At 50.4% G+C, this 14,994-nt stretch overlaps 4 protein-coding genes across 4 annotated transcripts; 2 read left to right on the top strand and 2 right to left on the bottom strand.

The window, feature by feature from the left end:
* Positions 1–63: 63 nt before the first annotated feature.
* Z518_10012 (uncharacterized protein) lies at positions 64–486 on the top strand (the record flags this gene model as incomplete). Its single annotated transcript, XM_013412628.1, has 1 exon — positions 64–486. One exon carries the CDS (start codon positions 64–66, stop codon positions 484–486), a length of 423 nt encoding a protein of 140 aa, XP_013268082.1.
* Positions 487–1,527: 1,041 nt separating this feature from the next.
* Positions 1,528–3,318, bottom strand: Z518_10013 (alpha,alpha-trehalose-phosphate synthase [UDP-forming]; the record flags this gene model as incomplete). The annotated part of the gene is made up of 4 exons (XM_013412629.1): positions 1,528–1,768; positions 1,828–2,167; positions 2,215–2,958; positions 3,012–3,318. The coding sequence occupies 4 exons, from the start codon at positions 3,316–3,318 to the stop codon at positions 1,528–1,530; spliced, it is 1,632 nt and encodes a 543-aa protein (XP_013268083.1).
* A 1,303-nt stretch (positions 3,319–4,621) lies between these two features.
* Positions 4,622–6,962, bottom strand: Z518_10014 (uncharacterized protein; the record flags this gene model as incomplete). The annotated part of the gene is made up of 2 exons (XM_013412630.1): positions 4,622–4,722; positions 4,778–6,962. 2 exons carry the CDS (start codon positions 6,960–6,962, stop codon positions 4,622–4,624), a joined length of 2,286 nt encoding a protein of 761 aa, XP_013268084.1.
* A 2,094-nt stretch (positions 6,963–9,056) lies between these two features.
* On the top strand, positions 9,057–10,603 carry Z518_10015 (uncharacterized protein; the record flags this gene model as incomplete). The annotated part of the gene is made up of 3 exons (XM_013412631.1): positions 9,057–9,403; positions 9,504–10,262; positions 10,321–10,603. 3 exons carry the CDS (start codon positions 9,057–9,059, stop codon positions 10,601–10,603), a joined length of 1,389 nt encoding a protein of 462 aa, XP_013268085.1.
* Between the last annotated feature and the right edge of the window lie 4,391 nt (positions 10,604–14,994).

Genomic DNA, 14,994 nt, shown 5'->3' on the forward strand with positions numbered 1-14,994 from the left:
GAAGATGCCGCCTTCCTGGCCTCCTCACTGACTCTAACGGGGCATGTTTCCCGCGTGGGTACAATGCGCAAAACCGTCCGCGTCTCCCGCACCATCCAGATCTGGGACAAATACCTGCAAAAATACTACAAAAAGGAAGCGCACCACCTTGTCCACGACCCGAATGACATCCTCAACGAAGGCGATGTCATAACATACGGCCCATTCCCGCCGAGTATACGCAGAGACAGGGAGAAGAAGGGTCGAATCGGCGGGAAGAAACTGGTCAAGTACATGGTAAGAGAGGTTATCACGCCGTTTGGGCAGCAGGTGGAGCAGAGAACAAGGAGGGTTGTGGGGAGTCAGGACGGGAGGTGGAAAGGCGGGCCGGGTGAGGTGAAGAAGATTGCCATGAGAGCGAGAAGGAAAGGCAAGGGAAAACTGGAGGCCCCGTTGTTGAAGAATGATGAAGAAAAGGCAGCCCATACCCAGGCCGAGCCGGTATAAGGCACAGGTAATGTTGAGACCAAAACTGGAACCTGGTCTTGTGTTTTGTTTCGTTCTTGATTGAGTTGAGTCTCGAGCCGAATCTGTGCTGTATGGGCCGATATTCGCGGCGTGTGGACCGGATCAAGTTCAAGCTGAGGAAGAGACATTGTGTTATATACAAGGGGGAGTTCTTCGAACGTGCTCCTATACTCAAGCACGCGTCGAGGTCGAAAGCGATACATGCAATTGAACCAATAAACAAGCGAGGACCGATTCCTTATTTCTCAACCAGCTGTCATCTCGACTCGGTCTCGCCAAAACTTCGCTTTTGCCTTCCCAACAAGGCCCAAAATTCCTTTCCCTGGCAACCCAGCTAATATCAGACTTCGAAACCTGCTTCAGCTTTGTCATAACCCATACCAACCTAAGCGGGATCGAAGCCCGTGAACCGAATTTTTTGCCTCGAAATTACTGGATTCGAATCCTGACCCCTTTCGTCCCGTCTCATCCCATCCCTATCCTGCGTGTTAGGCTTCACTGCAGTCACAGCTCCAATATAACCAAAATCTGGGGATGCAACAAAATAGACCTCGAGACTCGGACGGAACTGTGGTCAACCCAAGAGATGGCCGCTTGCTCTCGTCCTGAGCAGGAAGCCTTTCGTGTATGAGAAACAATAACAATAGAGGCAGTCAAAAGGATCTTTCCCTGTGTATAAGCATACAACAGTGTAATTTTTGAATCTATTTTTATTCTCGTGCGCGCATTCTATGCTTGCGACACGATCAAGACATGACCATGCTTCCTTACTACCTTTCCTATTGCTATCACCAGATATGTATGTTCTGGCTAAAATGCAACCCCCACACTGCAGAGGACCGGAAGATACTCCGCTCTATCGCTCGAGGATAACAAATGCAGCCGAAAACTGATCGTCTTTATTCTATTGTTCAACGTCCTGTCCTTCGTCTAAAGTATTGTGATCGTAACACTAACATGAGTCTCCCATAAGGAGTGTTATCCATCAGCTTCAAGTCCTTATTGGATGGAAAGGTTGAACTAAAGGGTCTGAAATTTGGCTTCGGCCTGTGCAAGCTTATCATCAGTCACACCATCCTGTTTTGAGTCCACGCCGTCAACCTCCGTTGTCGATTTATGTTTTGACTCTGGCTCTGCCTCTTTTGACTCTGAAGGGTGAGCAGGAGGTTTCACCAACGATGCTCGTCGTAATTTCAATTTCTTCTCCCCTTGGGCCGATATTCTGGTCAATTCCGCCACAAAAGACTGTCCCCAGAAGGCGCTGGCGTCCCCAGTCAGTATGACAGGTGAAATCGAGAATCAAGGGGCATCGCAGCTCACCTAGTATACTTCGAAACGTACTTATGCAACTTTGCATAATTGATCGCACGCTGTTCAGGGCTCATGGTAACAGCCTCTTGAATAGCACCAGCCAATTCCTCCGTATTCCACGGGTTGACCAAGATACTGCCATTTAAGCTCTGTGCGGCTCCAGCAAATTCAGAAAGAACCAGAACACCATGTCGATGCTCCTGCGTGGCAATGTATTCGAACGAAACCAGATTCATGCCATCCCGGGTAGAAGAGACGAGGCAAACATCCGAAACCGCATAAAGGGCGATGAGTTCGTCGAAATTGACTGATTTGTGCATGAAATGGATGGGCATGAATTCCACGGTGCCTAGAGATCGTTAGTGAAGGAGGCCGGCGGCGGACAGCGGTGCGTACCAAATTTCCCATTAATTCGCCCAACCAATTCATTCACCACAGCACGAAGATTTTGATATTCTTCAACATCTTGTCTGCTCGGTACAGCGACCTGTACCAGAACCACTTTGCCGATCCACTCGGGATGATCGGTGAGAAACACCTCAAGGGCGTGAAGCTTCTGAGGGACACCTTTGATATAGTCCAGGCGATCAACTCCAACCATCAATTTGACACCCTTGAACTTCTCCTCGAGGACGGCTATTCTCTTTTGGACTTTATCCTTTTTGAGACCTTCAGTGAATTTATCCGGATCAATACCAATAGGAAAGGCTCCAACGGTGACGATTTTGCCCTCGAACTCAACTCCATTTGGAGTGGTTGTCAAATTCAAAATTCGAGAGCAACTACTGAGAAAGTGTCGTGCATAGTCATAGGTATGAAAGCCAATAAGATCGCAATGAAGAACACCAAGGAGGACTTCATTTCGAACCGGAAGGATGCGGTAAATCTCGCTGGACGGGAAGGGGGTGTGCAAGAAAAAGCCGATCTTGACATTGGACTTGGTGGAACCGATTTCCTCACGAAGCATCTGAGGTAAGAGCATGAGATGGTAGTCGTGAACCCAAACAAGATCACCGTCTTCGACTTCGTCGGCAATGGTGCGGGCGAAGAGACGATTGGCTTCGGTGTAGCCATTCCAGGCAGATTCATCAAAAGTAATCTCGCCGGGGTGGTAATGAAACAAGGGCCACATGATAGAATCTAGACGTGTGTGTCAGCTGGAACCAAAACGGAGAAACTATTGATTTGCTCACTTGAGAAGCCATTGTAATGTCTATCGGCCAGTTCATCGGCCATGAAGACCGGAATAGCATTGAATTCATCCTTGAGCTTGGTGGTCACATCATCAATCTCATCTTGTGGGACCTCCAAACCTGGCCAGCCATACCATTGAAAGGTTGTGCTCTTCGCCAATCCACTGAGACCTGTGACCAATCCACCCGAGGACATGGAGAAGTCGTATTTTCCATCGTTGGAACGTTTGATGGTGATGGGGAGACGATTTGAGACCAGCAGTAATCGTGACTCCGGTTTAGGAGGGTTGTCTGTGGCTGAAGGCATGTTTCGGGGCGATATCGACAGCAATCTGAGTCAGATGGAGGCGAGCAAATCGTCAGATCCTGGGAGGTCGTGGAATACGGAGGCCACCATGCATGCAGAAGGAACAACAAGAGTTTGCCGGGGGGGGGGGAAAAAAATATTGGTGTGGTGGTGGCAGTGAATGACCAGCCTTGCGGGAGGGGACCTTCGATGGAGGACTAGAAAGTGATAGAATAAGTTTGTTCGTCACTCTGATATTGGAAAAGGACACCTTGAGGATGAAGCGAGGCTTTTTCGTTCTCGTCCACTTGGTGATAGCCCGGATATGATCCGGCAAATTGCAGGCCAACAGGTGAGTGGGAAGGCGTGGAAGTCGGTCGTAGGCGATTGGTGTTTGGCGACCTCGTGCCCAATACTCCCGAGATGCAGATGGCGACGGATGCGGGTGGAAGGAATTTGCGAGGGCCAGCCTGTGAGTGAGGAAGCGAAGCTGATGGGAGAAAAGCTACCTGCTCTTCACTAAGAAATTGATTTTTACGTTTAGGTAGGGATGGGGAAAAACAGTGACACTGGGAAAACAAGGAACGGAGCTGGATGAAGTTGAAGCTGCCAAGTGCCCCATCTACGCCAGAACAAGTGACCTGATATTGGTAATTGTCGTGTTATTTGCAGAGAAAGAAGAGTTCCTTTGGCATGTGCTCGGCTTGGTTGGATGCGATATGATACGGTACGGTATACATCTGTCATGACCAGAACATCTTAACCAGAATCCTCTTCGGTCCACTCATAGATGGTTGTTCTAGTTCCTTCGACGACCACGACAGAAAAACTGACAAGCGACCATTGACCGACATTTCCGCCCTTTGCCGTGAGGACACCGCCATCTTTTTTTTTTTCTTTTTCTTCAGGGAAGTCTATATAATATCTCCACATGAAAATCGTCTTGGACACTTCCCACACAGTTCCCCAGATGGAGTACATGACATTTGTCTCGGACCATGCTTGCTGTCGAAATGCTCATTGCTTCCGAAGCGCCGTCTGTGTTCATGCCCAGAATTCCCATATTCTCTCCCCATCGCTCAATGCAACTCCAACCGCATGAGTTACTCTCCCACAAAAGAAAATAATTCAAAGTCAGATTCATGCAAGAGAACGATGTCATCGTCATAACGTCGCGTACGTTCATCAGTCGTGCATTCGGATCTCGTTAGACTTGGAATATAAAAAAAAAAAAAAAATAGAGCAGTGTATGGTATCGTAAGACATCTCAGTCGCTCGTTAGATCTGCAATCAGTTTCTCATCACAGACATAAATGCGTTAATCTTAATTGGCTCGGATGACGAGTTTTGCCAAAAACTTATTCGACAGCGAGTCAAAATCTTTACGGTCGAACCGTGCGTTGGGTCGACCTCGGAGGTAGTTTTCTGTATAACGGTCATTAGTATCTACACAACACCCGTGGTTACCAGGTTGACTCACCATATTTCGTCACGTGTTCTCGAACTTCAGCCATAGTGTTGCACACATCCGTATTCGAGGCCAGTAAAGTGTGGTGTTTGGATGTATCCCATTCAAGGAAGGATGGCAGTTTCTGTGAGATGGCCTGGAAAAGACCGACAACCACACCCACAGGAGTGGTCTCCATGTCATTGCAAAACTTGTCCACGGCCGCGCTGTCAGGCACACGATAATGGCAGTCGAATTGCATGCATTCCCAAACCGCCAACAGCACTGAAGCCAGAATGAAGATGGTTGGCCAGTTCTTGAGCTTGTCACCGCTGTACACGCTCGAATACAAGATGGACAGTTCCTCAAGAACATCCTTGTGCAACTCACGCCACATATCGGCCATTGCACACTTGATCTGGAAATTGATCATCACTGGGGCCATGGTCTTGCCGAAGAACTTGGACGTCTCTTCTTCAATCTTGCCAATGAATTCTTCTTCCGACGGCACCCCCTCGACCATCGTGATATGCAGCGTCAAGTTGTATGCGAGCATGAGTTTTAGTGCCTTCTTGATTATCGGAGACCCTGTCTTGAAGTAGAAACGATAAGCCGTCTTGAGCATTTGGGACAAGAAAGGTGTCCCCTCAAAGTAGTCATCGACGAATTTCTCAAAAGTCCCAGTTCCGTCGATATGTCGGTCCAGGTAGTCGCTCAGCATCGTCGTCGAAATGCCTTCCATGCCGGCAGACAGTTTGGCCGTGGAGACTTCGTAGCCTTCGGGAGAAAGTTGGTTGGCTTCGACCCAATCCATCTTCAGACATGTTTCATCCCGGACGTAAACTTCGCGAGCGGTGACGGGTAGCATATGGCCATATCCGTGGGTGATAAACAGTGTCTTTTCCGTGTCGGAGAAACCCTTGATGTTGCCGACAGAGAAGCCGAGAGAGATGTGTCGCTCGTAGTCAAACTTCCAGTCCTTCAAGAAATACCCGATCTCTTTGATATCAATGCGAGTGCATGGTACTTGCCACAGGCGAGCGTGGGAAGGTTGACATCCCGCACAAGGTTCTCCCTTATCACAAGTCTTTTTCAAGAATTTGCATCGCAGGCAAGCCCTCAGCTTCCGGATCTCACTGGCTTGCTTTCTTTGCTCGGGTCGGAGTGGTCCTTTCCTTCGTCCAACCCGTTTCTCTCCTTCACCCTTGCCAGTTTGAGATGACTTCTTCGTCACCTTGTCGGTCGATTTAGCGGCAATAGGACTCTTTCTCGAAGTTTTCCGGCCGGGCGAGCCAGCTGAGCCTTGGGAGCTTGGAGATCGAATCGAGGGAGCAGAGGATTTGGTAGGTGGAATTGGGATGGGCCGGACGAGAGCGGAAGGATTGACGCTCACGGCAGGGGCGGACCCATGGTCTATTGACAGGCGATGAGAATTTCCGGCATATTCATAGTCACTATCAGACAACGTGGTCGGAGAGTAGACGGCTTGAGACGGGCCCATATCAAGGTTGGACATGAAGTTGTTATTGCCTTGATGCTCGAGGTCTGAGTACGATGACTCGGACAAGGTTCGATTGTGCACGGTCTGATTAGGATCGACAAAAAATTGTCGTTCGTATGACTCGAAGGAGTTTCGAGCCTCAATCATGGTCCATCCATGCTCGTCGCATGAGCTAGGCTGAGACAAGACTTCAAGGTGGGATCCCGTTGGCGAACTTGTCAGTTGCTGATATGGTGACACAGCCAGTCCTACGTCTGTGGTTGTATAGTTGATCAATTCACTCTGAAATTCAGACCAGTTATGTGGCATGCCTTCAATGCCGGATTCGAGCGGAAGATATGAGGATTCGAGCGGGAGGCCAGATGCCATGGGAGGCTGCGATGCAGGCATCATTGTCAACTGCGAGGGGTGCATAGGGAGGCCATGGAATTGGGTGTCATATTGCAGATCGTAGGAAGGCTGTTGAGTGGGAAAGTCGACGGTGTGATGTTGCTGTTGGAACCTCCAAGTATCCATCATCGGATGTTCCGCCGTGGTGGTCTGGCGAAGACCATGATTGTCGGTCAGGATTGGAGAGACATTTCTTCTCGAGTCTGGTCGTGCAGCAGCGATATGATCCATCTGTATGGGCCATGCTTGATTGCGGAAGTATGAGGCGCTTCTTGAGTCAAGATCATAGGCGAGATCCTCGCCAGTCAAGGCGACATTTCCTGCCATATTGGAGGATGTGTCAGACTGTCAGCCTCGTGGGAGAATGTCCGGTCGGAGGACAGGCTTCTCGAGGATAATTGTTTCGCTGGCCTCGTGAAGCAGGAGAGAGGAAACGGTTCAAAAGGAGGAAGAGTGTGTCAAAGGACAAGAGTTACAGAAAGTGACCGCTCAAGGCGAGCACCGTCGAGAGGACGGGACTGAGGTGTGCGGCAGGAGTCTGAGTGAGAAGAGGCGGTGAGCAGGATATGCAAGTTTGGGGATCGTCGAATTGGCGGGGACGAGTCAAGTGGTCCAAAGTAGGTCGGCCGTGGACTGGTGTAGACCGGTCACCTGCAGATAAACGATCAAAGGATCCTCGGTGACTGGAGGGCGAAGGACCGACTGGTGGTGGCGGAACGGACCACAGCCACTGTGCCGATGGTTGGATGCGGTAGAGGGGGAACGAGTCGTTCGGTCGTTCGTTGGTGGTTCCTGTAGAAGGAGAGGGTCCGGGGCTCTATCCTAGTACCGTCTCTGGGCAGTCCAGAGGCTGGATTTTCGCAAGCTCTTGGCGACCTGTCCGCTTCGAGCTCTCTTCCAGTGGATAGAGAGTCGTTAGCTCGGCCTCCGCCGTTTCCAGCTCAAGATAAAACGCAAAACCACCTTGAGCAAGGGGGCCAGATCCAGAGAGGCAGTGATTGTGGAGAACGAGGACACGGTGAAAGACCTCGACTAGATCATGATCCAGCAGAGAGGAACAGAGAGGACTCAGAATATCGAAAGAACTCTCTGTTGTGGGAGAAGAAGACAGGACCGTATCACCCATATGAAATACTACACTACTCACGACTGCGCCCTCTACCTGACAAAACTCATAAACTGCACTTAGGGACCGCTTTTGTCGCTCAGCCTCTGGGTGGGAGGCGGGCAAGCTCTGTATCACTCGGCGCTGGGTTGCCGGCAAAGTATCTTTTTTCCATTGGAGTGGCACAGCAGACAAATCTCAGTGCGAGAGCCCCTCACCTCTTTTGGACTACTGCAGCTCTGAGTGCTTGTGAACGAGTCATATCGCAGCAGTACCGTATGCCCGTAAATTGGCCACTTATCTGCAAATCGACAAGCTCCCACTAATGCAAGTAATCTTTGTCGGTGCTGACTACTAGTCTCTTCCAGGCAAAGTCCTTTTCCTCCAGTACCCGTCGGCCGTGAGAGGAGTCTGCTGCGCCTCAACAAATATGAATTCTCTTCTGCATCGTCTGCAATTAAACAGCCTCGTCGACGGCATCCATTCACATCTGCAGCAACAACATGTCATCTCCAGGTTCAAAGAGATAGATATCGGATTGATGTATTCTGACGGGCAACTGAATATCATGCTTGGGCATCTCCCGCCACTTTTCCAAGACGGCGCATCGAAGGGCGGTGAGAACTTGGACGGCTTGTTTGAGCTTTGCAGTTTGCGGATCCTTCGAGATTCAAGGACTCAGGAGTGCAGGTTTCTCACAACAATGACATTCTAACGATGCCCGCGACAGGCCGACGTTTCATATGTAGAGGCATAGAGGATATTGCTCCCCCAGATTTTGAGATTTGACGCTGTACAGGGAGAGGGATGGATTTCGAGTAATTCGGCAATTGTGGGATCCTGTGCAGCCTTGATCAGCCAGTCAACCTGCCGGGTTCGTCACTTTCTCCCTTCCTCTTGCAAACTGGCTTGGAAGCGTTGAGTCTCATGATTTGAAACCAACAGGTTTAAAATTGTGGCAATACACTACGGAGGAGTACATGAGATGGAAGAGAAGTACTTACGTCCTTGCCAAGTATTTTTGAACTTCGACGTCAAGCTTGAGGACGAATTCATAAGACCTTGTGCCTCGCGAATCTCGATTGTCCCTGAAATGGTGTGAATTCACTTGAAATGACCATTACGGGCTAGACACATTCTCCGGCACGACCGTTCAAGCGGCAAATTCCGCACAGCAAATACGGTTTTGGAATTCAAGAACAATACTAATGAAAGAAATATTTATGGGACTGTCTCGATAATAAACAGTTGTGATCCCTGTCAGCTACGATATTGTCTCATTGGGGAGCTCTTTTTCTTGCTTCAATTCGTGCGACATGGCCGACTCAAGCCGTTTCGCATCCCCCATACCAGCATATTTCCGTGAACCACCAATCTTGATCGACAGCCTCGAGACTGAGACATCCACCCTCCAGGAGAACACGGTGAATGAGTGTCTACCTCTGCTGAATGGAGCCAATGACCCTACCCGGAACCCTTTTGATTTCAATAGGTTCGGAGTACCTAATCTAGAGCGGGAGGACCACATCAACTTTCTCCACGACAATTTAGCTGAGTTCCCAGCACCATTCGTCGGCATTGATGCTAGCCGCCCTTGGATGGTTTATTGGGCCCTATTGTCGCTTTACGTGCTTGGGGAGGATATTTCTCCGTTTCGCTCAAGGTACTGCGGCTGATCTTTACATGTACTCTTCCGAGCCTTGGCTGCCGTATTGATCAAGGATATGAAGCCATCACAACTCATGAGCTAACAATGCTACCAGGGTCGTCAAAACATTTTATCCAATGCAAAATGCCACTGGAGGTATAGGCGGAGGCCATGGCCAGTATTCTCATCTTGCTGGAACATACGCAGCCTTGTTGAGCCTTGCTTTGGTCGGAGGCGATGAAGCTTATTCCCTCATCGACCGCGAACAAATGTGGCATTGGCTGGGCCGGCTCAAGCAAGTCGACGGAGGTTTTCAAATATGTGAAGGCGGGGAAGAAGATGTTCGAGGAGCATACTGTGCCTTGATTGCCGTTTCGCTTCTCGATCTTCCTCTTTCGCTTCCTCCAGATTCCCCCGCCAGGGACGCCGGCTTGGAAACTTTCGTGGATGGTCTCGGCGAGTACCTCTCTCGATGCCAGACCTATGAAGGTGGAATTGCATGTTCGCCAGGGAATGAAGCGCACGGTGCATACGCCTTCTGTGCGATTGCATGCTTATGTCTCTACGGCCAGCCTCATGAGTCACTCCGAAAATTCCTCGACATCGATGCCTTGATCTGGTGGCTGTCTTCTCGACAGTATGCCCCGGAAGGGGGTTTCGCCGGTCGCACAAACAAGCTCGTGGATGGCTGTTACAGCCACTGGATTGGTGGATGCTGGCCATTGGTCCAGGCTGCTTTGAAGGGGCCACGAGGCCCGGCCAACCGGCCAGAAATGGCCATGATCGAGAATCTGTACAGCAGCGAAGGTCTTGCAAGATACATCTTGTGTTGTTGCCAAGGTCCACGTGGTGGATTGAGAGACAAACCCTCGAAGTATGCCACTCTGGTATCCCCAGGATGGTGTGTAGCTCGTTCTAACCAAAAGTTCCAGGCGTCCTGATTCCTATCATACCTGCTACAATCTTTCGGGCGTCAGTATCGTCGAGCATTTGCACACCTATGGGGTAGCCGACAGTTCTGTCCCATTCGCTTCTGCTTTCTCATGGGAGGCTTCCAAAGCTCAGATTCCGAGCGAAGGGGATCCGGCCGCCACATTCGACGCAGGCGCGCATACCAGAGCTATTCACCCGGTCTATGTTATTCCTCATCAAGCTGCTCATGCCATGCGGGAGTGGGCATTATCTCGACCACTCAACCTGGCAGGGATCAAATGACTGATATCTCTCCCAAGTAAAGAAAATGTGACCGTGTTGCAGCATGATGCCCGGAAACAGTAATCAAACCCCTCCTTGTCGTTTTTCGTTATCAGTCGCCATAATGGTTTTCGTAGACCCAATCTCAATCAATCCTTGCGTATGAAGCAATTGATATTGAAACGCGGTTCGTGTTACTATTCAGGTGAGACGCCACACCCGATTAAAAAACCGAGTCATCCATTTTCTGGCTGCTAGAAAAAGAGAGCCTCCGTCGACCTCACTTTCAGCCTTCTTCTTCCTTCGAGCCATCCTCTATACCACCATATTCTGCATCGTTTCTGTCTTTGGATCAGCTGATCGTCCCCAAGTAAAGCAATATATCTGAAGTTGGATTCCCCTCTCCCCTCCTAGTCCCATTCCACGACAGCCGGGGCTCTGCAGTAAGCCTTCTGCTTGTCATTGCCGCTAAAGCTAAGTGGGGGACATTCTGTTTCTCATGCATCGCAGGCCAGCCAGCTCCGTTGCAGAACTTGCTTTGCTTTGCATATGAGTGAGCCTTCCAGGATATGTTGGCCGTCCTGGGGACCTGCTGATCGGTTCCCTTGCTTACTGTCAATTCGGCACAAAATGCGATAGAAATCAGTCTTGAAGCATCCTAGCCAGTCATGCATTCTGACACCTCTCTTACTACCCGGGCAAAGCCTGGAACGCGGGGATGGATGTCTATCGACAGCATATGGCTGCTTCGCCTGTTCGGAACCAGAACTTCGTTCGTCTCTTGAGGTTCATACGAGGGCTCCAATGAGGCCTAGGATTCGATATCCCAGACGGCTCAGGGCAATGGATTGATACGACAAGACAGCGGATCCTAATGCGTGTTGATCCAACAAGAACCCACCCTGGGACACCCGGAGTCCATCATCATTGACAACGCATTCATGCATCCGGAACTTTACGATTACAGAGCGGCCCGCCACTCGAGTTCGCCGACTTTGGACTTGGCATGCCGGTCAACTATGCGCTGCAGCTCGGTCTTCGAAAACGGTCCGCCAGTACGAATTTGTTTGTCGTAAGCGCTCGCTCCAGACGCATGTCTTCGAATCCTGTTCGATCTAGATTGCGCATGCCCAAATTTCCCTCTCGCACACTGGGCAAAAAGCTGCAGGGCCAGGCATGCCATTCAGTGTTACACCTCCACCCCTTCTCGCGTCTAGTCTACCTATCAAGAGGCTCAGCAGATTGCCCCTTTCTTCTTCCAGTATTCCTCGGGTCTCGAGACCTTGGAGGAGAGAAGCATCTGGCCCAAGCCCTGCTTGCAGCATCAAAACACCATTCCCCACCTGCCAGGTGTCTCTGCATAATATTGATTGCGTCAAAAGGAAGATCTTTGGGCAGAAGAGATCTTCTCCCGGATCCAAGTCACCTTTCAACAACTACATTTTCTGCAAGCTTTCACCGGTCACGCATGTCAGCGGAGACGCAAGTCAGAGCCCAAAAAGCATGGCTTCTGCGCGGGGAATCAGAGCAGAAGTCGGTCGCCAATCAGGGCCTGCATCTAGATCTGCACAGGCCCTCAGACAAGTCGGACGGTTGCTAAGAATGGTCCCAACATCGACGTTCTGGCAGTGGCTGAAAGGTATGCCAACGCATCAAGGACATTATGATGCCAGAAAAGCAGAGTGTTCACTCTCCCGAAATCGACCAATACCTAGCCGCTCACCAGAGGCATTTGGCCACTGTGGAAATTTTTGGCCTGCCCCACGCAATGCCGCTGGTTTTCGCGCTTGCTTCGTTGTCAGTGCAGGGTCTCTGCCATCGAGGCATGAAATATGTGGACGTGCCGCCACGCCTCACCTGTAAAAAGGGCCAGCTGTATCGATGAGATTGATTTCTTGCTACCTGAGAGTATCTGCCTGGAAACACCACCACGCCTTTGGCTTGAGGCGACACCATTGCGAGTAGTGACATTGGTTGATACGGCCCAGTTTGACGTCTATAATCTGACCTTTCGGGGTGTGAGTTTTCGGTGAAGAATTGAACAATTGGATGCACGACTTTTTGGGCTTCAAATCACTCTTCCATTCGATGCAGACATGCTGCATACCGTGTACCTGGCCAGTATGTCTTCTCCAACGCCGCCCACTTCCATTTTGGCGTTGATGTCCGGCTTATTCGGCTGTACCTGGTTTGATTGACTGGCCGATTACCTGTTAATGTGCATGAAGCACCACCTTGGTCCTCAGGGGTTGGCCAGCCTTGCAGGTGGACCTCGATATGTCCTGGAAAAGATCCCCTTCCCCCGGCTTCTCTTTGGCCCCCGAGTTCCATGTTACTTGGACATTGCGATTTGTTGTGATCCCAGACACTGACCAGTGGTCCCCAGGTCTATGTCAGCGCCGTCGATGGCCCGAGCCTTCTTACCAGATATCCTACAGTCCGTCCGGATATCGATGCGTTGTCCGGGTAAATAATCGTGAATACCAAACGTCGACCTACCATTCATCCGAATCTTCGGCTAAAGAGGGAGCTGCTCTGATTGCCTTTAATATTTGTCGCAACTTTTCTGCCAACGACGGCATGTACCCCACCGGTTTTGCCCATGGAGGCGTGATCCAAGGCAATCCAGTGCCCGTGGGCTCCGGTCGCCACAGTCGCAGGAGCGGAGCCGACACTCGAGCAGATTACCGTTATGGTGACACCGACAGCTCTGGGAGCAGGAGTGGAGGTAGCAGTCCTGATTGGGGAGACTGTCGTCGTTCGGATCCCTTCCGACTGGCTACCAGCCATCGGAGCATATACTCTTCGGATTGCAGCCAGTTCGGAAGACGGGCAATGTCGCGCTATTAGCCCAAAGGCCACAACCCCCCCCCAGAGATTTTCCCATTCCACGAGGGGATATGTCCCGAACCAACACTTCGTATTCCCACGGAATTGTACGACTCACGATTTAACGAGATTATGACCTTTTACGAGCGAATTCCTTTCATTTGACGATTCATGATGAACGACCACGCATTTCTTTCATAGCATGCCGTATTAGATAAGAGTTAAGCAGGCAACTGTGCGGTTTAATCGAATTTGTGCTTTGAAGCATAGCGCCTCGAACAGGAGGGGGAAGCAAGCTATCGAGCTGGCCTGATTAAGCTTGGAAGGATGTGTGAACGACTTTCATTCTAGATTTTAGAGTAGCAAAATCATCTTGTTTCTGTCTGTGTACTCGGAACTTAAAAAGGGGAAGTTGTGCCTTTCCCCTAGTAGAGCACGAGCTGATAGGGCAGGAAATCTTCCGACTCGTGGCGCACACTGGGGAGTCTCAGGGGTCCCCTGCACTGACGTCGCGGCTGTGTGCAGTATTGAAGCTACTTGATTCCTTTGCTCTGGCGGACTCACGTTGCAAAATATCTGACCTGCCCGAGGAGTTGGGAGAGTTCTTCAGGATGGACATGCTGCTGCGAAGTAATCGATGACGCGTCTAGAATGCAAAACCCCAATCTGGCAGCTCACCATGCTCACTCGTCCTCCATGGCTTGCGCCAAATCTCGGCTCACGCATCATCTTCCTTTCCAACACGGCAGCTCCTTCCTAGGAGTGGCCATCGACATGGGTTCTTTGTACAGATACCCTTGGGGAATGTGAGCTTCATCTACCCTAGCTTCAGAACCGTCACCACCCAAAAAAAAAAGGCCAAAGACTTGAAGAGCCCCTTGTCCAACGGCAATGCTTTGCAAGAGCCATGACAAAGGGTAGGCGTTGTGATACAGTTCGAAGTTGGCGAATCCTAACTCGTGACCAACACAGGGAGACTCTTGACGAACCCTTCGAGGCTGCTCAAGTTGGTACTACCTCTGACGACCATAGATCAAAACAGCAACAGAAAAGATGTCCCTCCTCTTGCGCTACTTGTTCACCCTCAACGGCCGCTGTGATACCTCGAAAGTTTGATCCAAGCAGAAATGCCAAACATATCTACAGAAAAGGGTGACAACAGAGGAGAGGACGAAGTCGAAATTTGTGAGATGGAGCGCATCCAATGAGACGCTGCCAGAGCCAAAGAATTCGAGGTCGAAATCGAAGGGAGCCCAAGGACTATCAGGGATCCAGCACCGTCTTTCAACGACAGGACATTCTACTTGCGTCAAAGCTGCGCAGGCCTTCGAGAAAGACTGCCGATATGGCGCCAATCAAGAAGGAAGTGCGACGTTGCAGTCCACCACGGCGGACAGAAACTGCCATAGCCGGTTGGGACGTTCTGGTCGGTTTCGGGTATCTGGTTTATCGGTTGACATTCAAAACAGAGCTTGGCTGAGACACTCTAGAACGTGTCACTATCTTGTCCGCCTCAGCACTCTCACTGACGGTTATGTGGTTTCCGCACCACAATTGCAAGGCTTCCCATCGATCTACATTGG

This window comes from Rhinocladiella mackenziei (assembly GCF_000835555.1).
Source record: "Rhinocladiella mackenziei CBS 650.93 unplaced genomic scaffold supercont1.8, whole genome shotgun sequence".
Classification (NCBI taxonomy): Eukaryota; Fungi; Ascomycota; class Eurotiomycetes; order Chaetothyriales; family Herpotrichiellaceae; genus Rhinocladiella; species Rhinocladiella mackenziei.